General features: G+C 49.0%; 1 protein-coding gene across 1 annotated transcript; it reads left to right on the plus strand.

Moving 5' to 3' along the window:
- The first annotated feature begins 2,363 nt into the window (after positions 1–2,363).
- Positions 2,364–9,730, plus strand: LOC118999090 (nuclear RNA export factor 2-like). The gene is made up of 18 exons (XM_037063432.1): positions 2,364–2,599; positions 2,839–2,992; positions 3,602–3,685; positions 3,798–3,902; positions 4,016–4,096; positions 4,211–4,280; positions 4,427–4,515; positions 4,634–4,741; positions 4,915–5,024; positions 6,875–6,911; positions 7,383–7,451; positions 7,536–7,591; positions 7,733–7,840; positions 7,989–8,047; positions 8,153–8,268; positions 8,366–8,408; positions 8,966–9,038; positions 9,559–9,730. The coding sequence occupies exons 1-18, from the start codon at positions 2,364–2,366 to the stop codon at positions 9,728–9,730; spliced, it is 1,770 nt and encodes a 589-aa protein (XP_036919327.1).
- The last annotated feature ends 4,638 nt before the right edge of the window (positions 9,731–14,368 follow it).

Consider the following 14,368-nt stretch of genomic DNA (forward strand, 5'->3'; position numbering starts at 1 on the left):
GGCCATGTTATTGCTGAAGTAATGGCAGTTCTCAAGAATTACTCTAGCTCTTCCTGTAAACCGTGTGTTCACTCCCCACCCTTACTGCTGCCTTTTAATATTTGATTTTTTTTTTACTTTTGTCTGATTTTCATGGAAATGGTTTGGTTTCCTGACATCCACCATCACTTCCAAATAAGGTGCCACTTTGGTGTGGTTACTGTTGTTTGCTAGTGTTACGAACTCATGACTTTTTAACATGCTCATGGGCTTCAAACGATTTTGTGGCATGTTTGAGCAGAGTGAAATGCGTAGACCTATGCTCTGCTGTTGGGTTGAAAAGCGGCGGTGAGGGGGCAGGGATGAAACCAGAGGGCTAGGTGGAAGGCAGCATAATCCGCCATATAGATGTTGGTATCTGGGCCAGAGCACGTAGTAATGGAGGTAGTGAGAAGTGGCTAGATCCTGGGTAGACTTTTGGAGTGGGGCGTAGAGAATGTCCTGATCGCTGGGTTGTGCAGTGTCAGAGAAAGAAAGAAAGAGCACTCCAGTGTCCGCCAAGTTTTGGGAACTGAGCAAGTGGCATTCATGGGTAAAATGCTCTACCCATGTTCAGTTTCACTTCCAGTGCCACACCCATGGAAGGTCTCAAGGGCTGTGACTTTTAAGATTGTCCTGACAGGGGGCCACACAGTGAGAGGCAGTGACTCCCTGGAGGTGTTGATCTGAGGCCTGGTTGTCATCAGCACGTCGCTGGATGATCGGCTGTCATCGCAGTTTTATTCCTGAGCGGCCCCGAGGAAACACGGGGTGATTGATGTACAAAATGTGCAGCGCACAAACCTGGAGCACCGTAAACATGAGACCCCAAAGGAAGGTGGTTTCTAACAGTCTAATTTCCGTATCCTTCCTGCCCACTCAAAGCACTAGTGGTGTTGTCTGCTGGTGCACTGTTTCAATTGGATGCGCTAAAGATAAAATACCGTCAGTGAATCCTCATGTGGGAGAGAGAATCGGGGCTACCTTGTTTATGTAGATGCGCACAAATAGCCAACTCCCTCCACGTGGAGAATTAGCATACGTTGTTGGGAGTGTTTGTGGGGGTAAGGGGTGGACAGCAACACCATCCATTCCGAGGAGAGAATACAGAGTGCCGTGTTACCAAGGCACTTTATGAGCGTACTTGTGGTTACAATCTCCCATAGGATAGATGTCAGGGCTAAAAATTTTAAGAGAGAGATGAGAGGCATGATATGCAGAGAAAAGAATGTCTCCACCAGGGAGACATCCTGGTCCTGAGGGTGTACACTACTAACAGCACGGCCACAACGTACACAACGCTAAAACTGATGGTGCTGAAAGGGGAAATAGCAAAGTCCAAAACGACAGTTGGGGTCTTCGGCAGCCACTCTCAGCAAGTGACCGAATTGCTAGAGGGAAAATGAACAAGGATAGAAGAGATTCGAATAATGCAGTAAACTAACAGGATCTAGCTGACAGATAGAACGCTCCACCCAACAACAGCGGCGCACAGTGTTTTTCGTGTGTCTGTGTAACATTCGTCAAGACAGGCCGTGAGCTGGGCACCAAAACAAACCTCCACAAGTTTTAAAAAATGGAAATTACACGCAGCTTGTTCTCTGACCATACAGGGATCCAATTGGAAATCAATACCAGTAAGGGAAAGGAGGAATCGGTAGAGATTGGGAAATAGTCGTTGAAACACCATTCCAGTTTCCGTGTTAGAGACGAGCTGAGATTAGAAAAGAGTTGTCGCCTGGTCTCAAAAGCGTGTCAGACTGGGCGAAGAGAAAGCTGTCTCTGGATACTTCACACAGAGTACTGTTTGGACCAAGGCTGGAGGGAGGGGGACAGTTTAGGAGGCTGTTAACCTGTGCTCCGCCTGACACTAGAGGTGGTACTGCACCAGCAGAGGAGGCAGAGCTTGCTGAGTGTTAGTGGAATCAGTCTGGTGGCCCACTGGGTTTGAGAAGCGTGAGAGAGATCGCCTGCCAAGTATTGATTGGTGAGGTAGTTAGAGGGCCCTGAGAGAGGCAAGATTCACGTGGCTTCCTGATGTATGGCTGGTGTCCAGTCTGTGCAACCCTTGGATGTGTACACCTGTGTTCTTTATACGCCCTGCTCCGTTTTTTAAAAGTTTCAACAGAGTTTCCTCCTCCTCTTCCCTTCTCCCCTCCTCCTCTCCATCCCGCTCTTCCTGCTTCATCCTGCAGGATTTGTCCCTGGCTAGCATCATCTGTCAGAAAAGGCTCTCCTGTGTGGGCAGGCAGAAGAGTTCCCTTTCTGGGGTTTGAGGGACTGGTCCCTTAGGGCACATTGGCACTTTGCTTGCCCTACCGTGCTGATAGCCTAAGGAATGGTACATGGCAAGCGGGAAGAGACATGCCTCCAAACTTGCATCTGTTGTCCTTGTTTCAGAAGACAATGATGCTGGTAGGCCACCCCAAGGAAGAAAGCAAGGGTGGAGTTCCTTTCGAGGTGATTTTGGCAAGAGGAACCCTCGTTATGAGCACGGTCGATGTGAGCTTCAGCCCTCACACCTCCAGAAGGATGGTGGAAACGTGGACAGGAGGGGTGTCCTGAAGTACCGAGTAAGAGAGTAAGTGACCGGGCAGCCTGGTTTGCATGCAACAGACCAGGACGTGGGACCATGCAACTCTTTCACTGTCAGTGTTCTTTTTATTATAATTATTGTCCTCTCACTGGCAAACTGAGGGGTGCTAGAGGTGAAATCATGATCCGCCAATTGCAGTCCTGATGTCAGAGAAGCAAGGGGTATCTAGAAGGCTTTCTTAGCATTCACGGCCACCCTTCTTCTCCTCCCCTCCTTCTCCGCAGCACTCCCTATACTGTGGGACAGGAGAAGAGGAGGGTGAAATGGAATAAGGAGGGCCAAATCCGTGTCAGTCTGTGGAGCAATAGAAAACATCTCAAGAGAGAGGTGGGGGAGGACAAACAGGACGGAACCCAGTCTAGTTGGTTCAAGATCACAGTGAGTATCCTGGAATAATGTATGGAGTGTGCTGGAGAGGAAGGTCAGGTGGACATCTGTTGGACTCATGTAGAGACAGTACTCTGCTGGGGACAGTTCACAATCTGCCCTTTTTATTACTAGGACTTAACATTCTTTACTCGTCTAAGGGCACATTCAGAGAAGCAATAAAAGGAAACAGGCTGACTGTGAGGAAAACGGAGGAGGCAGTCTAAGGGCAAAGGCAGAACTACTGCCAAGGAAATGGAGCAAGTTCATACTGGACGTCTCAGTGTGGCTCAAGCTGAGTGGGGGAGATGGGGCGCTGAGTCTCTGGAAAGCTTGTCAGAGGGGTCGAGCAGTGTCCTAGATAGGATCTCCTGGAACTTGATGAAAGAAGGAAAATGTCTAACATTTTAAGTTGATTCTGGGGAGGAGAGCTTTGAATGGCGAGTTAACGGATGTAAGAACCCCGTGTTTGGCACACACGCGAGAAATCGTGCCAACGATCTCTTCTTTAAAAGCCCTTTAAAGCTGAGTAGAAGTTTGGAAAAGTGCTGTGTCGGGTCTGTTCTCTAGCCTTACCCCACGTTGTTTCCCCTGTCTCTCTGCCCTTCTTTTGACCATCAGATTCCCTTTGGAAGAAAGTATGAGAAGACCTGGCTAATGAATTCAATCCAGAGCCATTGCAGTGTCCCCTTCACTCCAGTGGACGTAAGAGGGGATGGTGAAGCCAGATGAGGGGGCGCACAGGGAAGGGGGAGAGACCTGGCTCAGCTGGGGCCGTGGGCCCCTGACACTGTTGTCCTTGCTTCAATCCCTGTAGTTCCACTACACGCAGCACAAGGTTCAGTTCTTTGTCCAGGATGCTGGCGCTGCTTCTGCACTGATGGATGTCAGCTACAAGATTTGTGACGAGGAGAACACAAAGGTGTGTGTCGGGGGTACTGTCCACACTTGGTCTGAGGCAGGAGGACAGGCAGAGGTGGTCATCTTCTTTGGAACTAGAGCTCCTGGTGCTTACCTCTCCTCTTCTTCCTGCAGATACCTATCTTTGTCAATTCTTCTGCTGTACCTTACTCTGTGCAGGAGAAGTTGGCGCCAGAAAAAATGGAACAACTAAAGGTAACACAGTCTCAAGGGTACATGTTGGCCCCAGACCCACCTGTTCCTCCTCCACCTCCCGACTTCCCTGTCACCACCACAACCTCAGGGCTCAGTCTCCATCTCCCCATGCAGCTGACCATGAGCAAAAGGTATGATGTCTCCCAGAAAGCCCTTGATCTCCAGAGTCTACGCTATGACCCAGGTACGGTTGACCGCAGAAATACTAAGGCAGGTGAGGAAAGAGGTTGCTGCCTGGGAGGGAGCCTTCGAGATGGTAATGAGGGAAGGTTTGGTTCTTGTCCTGGACACCTCTCAACCTTGTCATTCCCCACTCCGGACTTCCTGAAGACTTGGTGCGCCACGATACTGATGTGATACTGAATCGCAGAAACTGCATGTCCGCCGCCCTGCAGATCATCAAAACGAGTTTCCCTGAGGTGAGGCCATGGGTCCAGTTCTGGTGTCATGGTTGGGGGTGGAACAGAGGGGACGGAGAGGGGTTTCGTCTCCGAGGTCCCACATGGTAGCCGTCACTCTGACTCTTCTTTCCCAAAGCTCTTGTCCTTAAACTTGCACAACAACAGGCTGTTTCAGCTGGATGGCCTGTCTGATATTACACAGATGGTCCCCACAATCAGGATCCTGAACCTGTCCAGAAATGAGGTGAGAGAGGGACGGATCAAAGAGTGGTTGAGGGTGGTGGGTGGTGGTTAGGAGAGTGCTGGTGGCGGGCGGGCACAGGGACCTGTGGGTAAAGGAGGGGGATATGGGTTCAGGGGCTTGGATGCCCCTCTGTCCCTGGGACTATTTTTTAGTTCCCCCCACGCATTTTGCAGCTTAACTCCACCTGGGAGCTGGGGAAGATCAAAGGCCTGAAGCTTGAAGAACTGTGGCTGGAAGGGAATCCCTTGTGTGACACCTTCCCAGACCAAGTCACCTACGTGAGGTCAGCCGTGAAGCCCTGTCACCCCTCCTGGGGACCTTTGATCCCTGGGAGCCCTGCCACAGAAGGTGGCACCCCTGGTCCTCTGAGAGGACCGCAAGCTCCACCTTCTCTTTTCCACGTCCCTTACCTACGCGTAAAGGTCTCTTATCCTTCCTCTGACCTGCCTACCTGTTCCACAGGTCTGGTGTCTGGTTCCTGGCCCTGCATCTGGTTTTCTCCAGGGGTCTGGTTCCTGACTCTACATCCGGTTTGTTCTAGCATGCCCACCTAGAAGTGTCTCCGGGATGCAGGGCTTCCCCTGCTCACCAGGACTAAGAGTGTTGAGGCTCAAGGCAGATACTGTGGCCTGGACTGGGAAACGTCCTCCACCTCAGAGTCAGGCTCAGACAGGCCTTCCTGCTTCTGAGATGACACAGAGGATCCCTATCCTAATCTGGGAGGAACCTTCTTTCCCGTGCTTCAAAAATGGTGTCCCCCTCCAATCCCAGGCTGACACGGCGACTTACCTGCCCCATGCCAAGGGCCCAGTCCTTGGGTGGCTGTCATCATGACATCCCTTGTTTTACTGCAGTGCCAGGGGATGGGGCATCCTTGGGAGAACCCAGGGTTTCCTGAGTCAGGGTCAGAAGGGAGCCAGCACTGGTGAGCAAAGGGCCTCCCGAGGCAGCAGTGGAAGGCAGAGGGCATAGGGGCCTGAGGAGACAGAAGACACTCCCTACCAGGGGCACTGCCCCTCACTCCACTCCTGACACACCTGCCTGGGCCTTCAGAGGAGCCCTGGGTACTGCACACGGGTCGGATTCCTCAGGCAAGGAACCAACTAAGACCGGCACAGGTGCTCAGGGGCCATAAGGAGAGAAGGTGGTGATCATAAGAGGCAATCATAGACCCCCAAGCCCATGCTGAGCTGGGGTCTGGCCTTTCCTCCTCCTGGGAAAGGTCACCTGATCCCGTGGCTGCTGCCCTGCCAACTCTCAGTTTGGACTGAGCTCCCACAGTTGACAAAGTCTCAACCAGCATCCCATGGCCCTTAGGCCACCGAGGGCATGACTTCCATTCCTACCTGGAGACACAGGGCCATCCAGGAACAGATGGAGGAAAGGGCTGTTGCAGGGGTGCCGTGTTCCTTTTCTTCTTTCTCCTTATCTGACCCCCACCCGCCCACCACAGGGCAGCACGTTTTTCCCTTCACTTCCCCCCCCTTTTCCCTTTTCTCCGCTCCCCTACGTCTTCCCAGTCTCCGTTCCCTTTCTTTCCTCTTCCCCCTCCTGCTTCCTGATCCCTTTGTCACTCACCTGCTTGCCCCAACGTCCTGGGCCATGCGTGGGGTTGGCCCTGGTCCTGGCAGGATGCAGGGCCCCCAGTGAGGTAGCAGAGCTCTGGGCTCCCACCCTTTACCGCTTCCTTGGAGCCCTCGCTGGGGAGCAGGAGGAACATAGGGAGGCAGGGAAGGGGAAGAAGCCCTAGAGTCTGGGATCCAAATGCTGTGTCTTGTGGCACTGGAGAAGTGAGTCAGGGCCCTCTGGATGGAAGCTAACCAGCAGGATGGAAAGGGAGAGAGAGGGAGGGCAGGAGGGAAAAACGGAGGGAGGGAGTACAGTTGGTAGTATGAATGTCAAGGTGTGGAGGGAGATGAGGAGTCTTGTGTTTCTCTGAGATGCCCTATGGCAGATGGTCAGTGCTCAGCAGGCAAGTGGACCCAGATCCCTTGAGATCAGAGGCCGAGGAGGGAAGGGGGCTGCTGGGCGGGCAGGGCACCTGTCTCTGTTCATGCCATCAGTGTTTTCGCTAAATGGAAGCATTGCAACCCAAACTGTCAACCACTTCTTTCTGTTTTTGGATTTGCACAGTGCCATCAGGAAATGTTTCCCCAAGTTGTTACGCTTGGTAAGTGCCTCCGTTCATCATCTCTACTCACACTGACGACCTCCACACCTGCCCCCAAGCACTTTGAGTCTTGCTGAAATCACACATTCGCTTCAGACCCTTAGGCATTTTGGGGGACATGATTATGGTCGCTGCGGAAATGTGCACAGACGAAGAGCGAGACAGGGAGAAAGGGAGGGAGGAAGAGAGGGAGGACCAGAGCGAGACTCGCACACAGACAGAAATAGACATACACACCCACCCACCCAACCACACACCCCCCCTCACACACACACACAGAAGTTGCAAAGAACAGTAGAGACTTCCAGGACCTCATGATGCAGATGTCCGCTGTAATCTTGCCCAGGAAATTTCCAGGTCCTTTGCACACCTGACTTCTGCCCTTCACCTTCCCATGAGCCCATCTATTGCCCTATCTATTCAGGACAAGTTTCCTGGTGTACACTGCCAACTTCCTCTTCCCTTCTCCAGGATGGCCAGGATTTACCCCCACCAATTACTGCTGACATTGACAGGCCCAACTTAACAAAGCCCTACAAGGTGAGGGAGAAAGGTCAACATTTGGGGTATTTATTGCAAGGGAGGCTTTATCAGCCACATTGCCTCAAATGTCTTTGATTCCAGGGAAGCTATAAAGGTCCTGATGTGGTGAAGAGTCAAGTGCTGCAATTCCTCCAGGAGTGAGTACCCCGGGGTCTGCCAGGGATGAGAGAGGGCTGGGTCACACTGGGCCAGCAAGCACAGGACTGCTCATGGGAGTCTTCAGGGCCCATTTGAGGTCCAGACCATGGAGATGGACTGTCTTCATTCTCTCCTCACAGGTATTACTTGATCTATGACTCTGGAGACAGACAGAGTCTCCTCAGTGCTTATCACGATGAGGCCTGCTTCTCCCTTGCCATTCCCTTCAACCCGAACGATCCAGATCCGTGAGTATCACAGCTCACACTCTGCTCCTGGGCTGTGTGGCTCCCCAGCAGACGCAGGCCAGCTCATTGCAACACGCCCACTGGCCAGACCAACCCATCCGGGTGGGGTTTTTTTTTATTCTTTTTAATTTTGTTTTTGTTTTCCTAGAAGCAGCTATTTTGAGTACTTCAAACATAACAGGAATATGAAGAACCTCAAGGACCCGAGTGCGTGTTGGATGGGGAAGATTGGGCAGCCAGAGGGGGCGTGGAGGGGCCGGTCACAGGTCCCTGGGTGTAGCAACCCTGACCCTCGCTGTCCTTCCCCCACAGACCTGCGCTTTCAGCTGCTGAAACATACAAAACGTGACATTGTGTGCTCCCTCTGTATGTTGCCCAAAACTCAGCATGACCTCAGCACCTTCATCTTGGACGTGTTTCTCCAGTCGGTGAGAACCCGCCTCCTCCCTCGGGCTGGCCCAGAAAGACGCAAGTGGGGGCCGAGGTGTGGACGGTGACTGAGCCACCTGCACTCTTTTCTTTCAGGAAAGCATGATCTTCGTCTGCGTCAATGGACTGTTCAAGGAGGGTGAGTGTGTGTAGGGTCCCCCCTCCAGATGCCCCACTTGTCCCTCCTGCAGCCTGGGACCTCTCTCAGAACTCTCCCCACTTCCCTGACCCCTCCCCCTTTCCCCTATTCCCTCTGTGTCCTCTTGCCTCCACTCTGCCCCGAACCCACCCTGCTCTGACCTGCACCCATGCCTGTCAGCCCTGCACAGCTGGGCTCTTAGGGATACAGGCATGGGTTTCGGTGGCTGTCATCCCTGATCCTTACTCTGAGAACTTGGGCTACTTCCACAGAACTCTTTTCCCTCTTTTGCAAACTGGGGCTAATAATGCCCACCTCTTGGGTAGCTGCTAAAAGTGAATCAAATGAACTTGTGAAGTGGTTGTCCCAGGGCATAGTAGGGTCCATGTGAGTGGGAGAAGATTGCTCCTATCATTGCCCTCCCCACTCCTGACACCCTGACTCCCAGTGAACCGCTGTCCCCTTGGGCACGTGTGGCGTCCGACCCTTACTGGGGGATGCAGTGGGAGCCTGTGAAGCATCGTGACCCTAAGCGGGGACTGTTGTTGCTGTTGAAGTGGAAGGACGGTCTCAGGGTTGCGTGCGTGCCTTCTCCCGGACCTTCATCGCTACCCCTGCCAGCAGTTCCAGGTGAGTGCTGTGCTCTGGGTGAGAACAGCCAGTCCGGCCTGGGCTCAGGGGTGTGGGAATGGCGCAGTGCAGGTTTGGGGGCTCTTTTCAGTGTTGCTGGGAGCCAGCATGCAGATCCAGGGAACAGTCCAGCATTGGGGTTAAGAGTGTGGGCTCTGGAGTCAGTACACTGGGCTCTCTTCATGACCCCAACACTAACTAGATGTATACCTTTGTGAAATCATATGACTTCTCTGTGACACTGTGTGTCGCTCTGCAAATGGACTTAGACTGTCCTCTCCCTTGCTCTGCTTTTCAGAGCAAATGCAAGGGAGTTAGAGGTACACACTAGTGAAGCTGGTAGGCATTCCCTCCAAGGGGGAGCTCAGTGGGAGTGGCAGAGCTACCAGGCAGCAATTCGGGGTCAGACATAGTCAGGCTGTGGAGGGATCTGGTTGCTGAGTGGCAGTGGGAGCAGAATCATTGTTGAGGGTGTGGGGTTGTCCATCCATCAGTTGGCTGAGGGTCCATTTTTCTCCAGTCTGTGTGTCGTGAATGAGGAGCTCTTTGTGAGGGACGCCACACCTAGGAAGACTCAGAGTGCATTGTCCACCTGCGTGCCCACACCCCACTGCAGTTCTCAGCCCACCCTCTCTCAGGAGCAGCAGGAAATGGTGCAAGTGTCCTTCAGGCTGTCTCAGATGAGCCTCTAGTGGTCTGAGAAGTGAGTGCTGGGTGTGCATGGGGATAGGAGGGAGCTGGGAGTAGTAGAGGATTGAAGAGGGGGAATTTGCAGGTGATTATTTTAGATACGACTATTTTTTCCTTAAAAGGTTTACATGTGACAAATATCCTCGTTTTGTACTAGTACCTGTAAATACATCAGAAAATAATGGTTCTCTGCATAATGTTTTTTAACTCCTTTTATTTACTAATTTTTAACTCCAGCAGAGGTTCCTCTCGGTACTTGTGGAGCTACCTTGTTCCTGTTAAGATCTGTATATTAAACAGTCGAATTCCAGCAGGCCTAAGCTGTTACGCTGGGTTTTTTTTTCTTTTTTTTCAGCATTCCACGCAGTGCCACTGGTCATTCCGGGGCATACAGCTTGGTGCACGTGGAGGCTTCCTTCTATAGCCTCTATTTAGCAGTGTCATCGTGTGGTCGGTCAGACTGTCTCCACTTTGGTCCTTGGAGGGGGGGGGGGTCATCTTTCCTCCCCAACCACAGGTGCTCTTAGTACAATGACGAGGTGGCACCAGGACTTAAAAGTCTTTACTGGTGAAGAAGTGAATCCCGAGGATTCAGAGATAAAAGGAAAGGCTAAGTGGATAGATGTCAGGTGGCCTGGGGAGGAATCACCACACTCCTGGCTCTACTGTCTCCCCAACACTCTCTCTTGACTTTCTCCAGGTAAACGGCAAGATCCCAGATGAAACCTTCATGCAGTGAACTAGGATCTTGTAAACAAAGCCCAGGAAAGGAGCCCTTAGGTGTTCACATTTTCATCCTCATCATACTTGTTACATCTGTCCTCCACCCTGAAGCTTTGGGATTGGTCTGTTCTAAGAGTTTAAAGGTTTAATATGGTTTGCCTAAAGATGAATTGAACAAGTCACTTAAGAAAACTGACTTAGACCACAGAGCATTAAATGAAGGAAAAGAGAGGTGGATACAGTCAATGTCAGTTCAGAAAAGCTTGTTGTTATTTTGCTCATGCAAATGAAGTAAAGCAAAAGAATAAACAAGCCTGAATGCAGTCTCTAAGAAAGAATGTAAGAAGGGAAGAGCACAAGAACCTAAGAGAAAAGGAAACTTGTTGAGGAAAAGAAGAGTCATTCTTTGGGACAAATCTACTCTTGGGTTTTGAGCATTTTAGTTGTGTTACCTTAAGGTTAAATTCAAGAAGTGAGCTGAAGTGTTTGGTTCCATGAACCTCATGTTACTTTAGTTTCCAAAGGGGACAGTGGCCCGAACCTCTAAGAGGAGCCACGTGTTGTAAAAGTACTCAGTATGCCTTTTGGGCAAGTTACTTTTCCTCATTTTCTTTAGGAGAGAGAGAGAGAGAGAGAGTGAGGGAGGGAAGGAGAGAGACAGAGAGAGGGGGGGAGAGAGAGGAAAATTATGTGTTTCTTACGTATAATGTAATTTCACTTAATGAAGTTTCCTCTATTTCTATTCCTCAAATTGCTGTGACAGTGAATTATTACCCATGGGAGATGATTTATTTCAAGTGAAAGAGTTACCAGGCATTAAAGAATGCATTCTCTGTTTGGGTTTGTGTTACTGTTGGTGGTGCTTTATTGCTGTTGTGTCTCTGTTTACGTTTCTTGATTTTCTCCAAGAAAAAAATGTATGAAGAGGTTTAGACTGATACTTGTTTGTTGAGTCTGATTTTCAGTGCATTTTTGTATTTGATTGTGCCGAAAGTGGAAAATGAAGCAGTCCGTAATAATCTTAGATGACACATAGTTTTGCAAGCACTGATACAAAATCAGTCTACATTGTGGAAATGTTTATATTATGTTATAAAGTGTTTTCTACATACTGTTTCATGCAAATGATCATTTCCCAGCCAAAGACAATTTTACTTTGGGAGTGAGAGGGGAAATAAACAGTTTGCACCTCTGGGGAGGTCGCATTATAAAGCTGTAACCATTTTATTTCCTCTACATCTTGCTTAGTAGAAGCCGATATTCAGGCTTGAGCTCTAGTTTTAAGTTAGAGAAATCTGACTGATGATATACTTAAAGCTGAAGAAGGAAGAATTTATAAGTGGGAGTGGGCGATGAAGGCGCATCACCTTGAAATTGTTTCATCTTGCTCATTTTCTTCTTTTTACTCTGGTGCTCCCATTTTTAAGACGGGCGCCTCCTGTAAGCATTTGAACATCACCAGAGTATAGAAGGAGCGATAGCCTGGGCATCCAAATCTCAGGGTTGTGGTTTCAGCAGTAGCATCAAGTTTCTGTGTGACCTTGTGGGAATACCATGAGAATTCAACATGGAGTCATTGGGGACCGGAAGAAATAGCCTACAGTATCCCCTGGATGTGCTCATCCTATCAAGAAGTAAACAAATTTAGATGGTGATGTATGTGCACGTAAGCAAGTCACTTAATAGTTGGTTTTTCTCGTGATGTGAATAAAAAAGCAAATATGAGCTGAAGCATGTTAAGATGGTCGGGTTTACACCTGGTGGAATGAAGAGTCCAGAAGGGATTTTACATGGTGCCCAAATTAACTTTTATTCCACAAGCCTGTTGGTATAAGATTATTTGGTGCTATATTGTCCCTTTCCCTGTTTTTAACACATCTGATATACTGGAGAAAAGGGGAAAGAGGAACACCAGTCAAGCAAAGAGACTGTCAATTAGCCACAAAAATGGCAAATTCTCTCTTCTGAGCACGCCAAGGAAGCAACATTTTTCACAAAAAGAACGTGAGCCAATATAAATGGCGAGCATTTTCAGAATTGATAAGTCCTTTTGCAGAAGTCCATTTTGTGATTAAATCTGGGGGATGGGAATTCAAAGCTATATGTCGCAAGAGTATTCACTAAGATACCACATTACTGTGATGTTTTCAGACAAACTTAAATAGATCTAAAATTCAGTAAAATTACCCACACAATTTTAATCAATACTGGGTAAGCCGAACAAATTTTAAACAGTAAAATCACTTGCCACTGGGTGGCGTGGCAAGTTGGGGGAGGGATGAGGGTGTAGTGTTGACCACATTGCTGAGAGGGTCACCAGTGAATTGCTCTAGAGAGTGGTTTTCCGAAATTTTAGGAAAAAAAATACACTTAGTGTTATATGCCACCTAAAATACATTTTTTCTGTTAACCAGAAAGTGTTGTCTCCTGGTTAAAGCTGGGTAGAAGGGCCTGTGCCCAACTTTGACACGTTTGCTTTGCTCCCAACTTCTGCACCTGAGCACTTGGAGGTAAGAGTGTAGGTCAAGAGACATATGCAGGATCCCAAATGAGCCCCACTTCTGGAGTTAAGTGCTGAATCTAGTAAGATGAAATTTAATGGATGTAAGTATTAAATCCTGCATGTGGCTATGGGAGACACTACAAAAAACGTATGTGAGGAGACATAGTTTAAGATAACTACACGTGGAAGCAGTGTTGGGATTTTTATTACATGCTTGGTTGGAAAGAGCAGTATGCTCATCCAGACCTAAGATCACACAGGCTCTAAGGCAAATTACTGAAGACGGTGTTCAGACAAGTAAGTGACTATCCTGTAGCTCCATAGGTATATCCTCAATTGAACAGAAAGTAGATGAAGGCAAATCTGGCTGAATTTGGAAAAGGATGTTCAATACTTTGAGCTAGGTAAACAATTGAATTGACCACCTTGTCATGCAAATAAGAAATGACTGTCAGCATTGAGGCAAGAAAGAACCTGGGAAAAACATGAGGACATAGGTTCCATTCCATAAACAGCTCACGGTCACAGAGAAATTAGACCAATAAACAGGAAACTGCAACGTACACATTTAGTAAAGACGACAATAGGAGTGATGATGGGTGCTGTGGGTAGCAAGGGTGATGGGCTACCCACAGCACCGTAAGGGTGACGAGGGATGGGAAGTGGGCATTCAGGAAAGGTTTCTCAAAGGATGTGACATCTAAAACGGACTTTTGTTCCTTCTCAACTCAAATTTGATTTTGAGTCAAAATCAAATCCTTCTCAATTTGATACATCCACTCGACTGGCTTTTAGGTACTTCCAACTTAATACAGCCAACGAGGGTGCCTGTTTCTGCCATTTAGCAACCATTCATCTCCCAGGTTTTTTTTTCCCATTTCTGCGACATCTTCATCCAGTTCCTCAGCCCAAACACCATTTGAGCACATCTTCATTCCTACATTAGACCATAAGCAATTCCCTTGGATCATCTCACCGAAGTATTTCTCTTAACGTCCAATTCTCTTCATCATCACTGCCACCACTCTAATCTGAGGCAGTGTTATGTTATTTCTTGGTCAAACTGGAAACCTGGGTCTGAAAGTAACTGAAACATTGGACAAAGTTGCCAAGTTCTGAATTACAGGTGAGCAGAAAAACCTGCACAAAGTCAGCAACAGATCAGAGTGCTCTGGTGAACTAAGCCCTTGGGGATTTCAGACTATCAAGCATATAGTTTCCACTAGAACAGCGAACTGGAAAAGGCTGGTTTCAGAAATCAAATTGAACAGACACATTTGTGGGGAAGGGGATGGGGCAAGAATCTGATCCTAGGCAGTATTAGGACAGGAAAATACACTTCTGAAGGAAGAGATTAACACCTTGGACGTCAAGACCTGTGGCATGTAAACACATGATAAAAACAGGCACAAAG

This window comes from Sturnira hondurensis, unplaced genomic scaffold (assembly GCF_014824575.4).
Source record: "Sturnira hondurensis isolate 20B ecotype Veracruz unplaced genomic scaffold, ASM1482457v3 Scaffold0001207, whole genome shotgun sequence".
Classification (NCBI taxonomy): Eukaryota; Metazoa; Chordata; class Mammalia; order Chiroptera; family Phyllostomidae; genus Sturnira; species Sturnira hondurensis.

What these genes read in the sequence shown, in the direction of transcription:
- LOC118999090 (XM_037063432.1), top strand. Translation starts at nt 2,364, where the DNA reads ATGGCAAGCGGGAAGAGACATGCCTCCAAACTTGCATCTGTTGTCCTT. An exon ending in GACCAAGTCACCTACGTGAG is followed by an intron (nt 5,025 to 6,874) that starts GTCAGCCGTGAA and finishes GGATTTGCACAG; the next exon opens with TGCCATCAGGAAATGTTTCC. An exon ending in TCCCCAAGTTGTTACGCTTG is followed by an intron (nt 6,912 to 7,382) that starts GTAAGTGCCTCC and finishes TCCCTTCTCCAG; the next exon opens with GATGGCCAGGATTTACCCCC.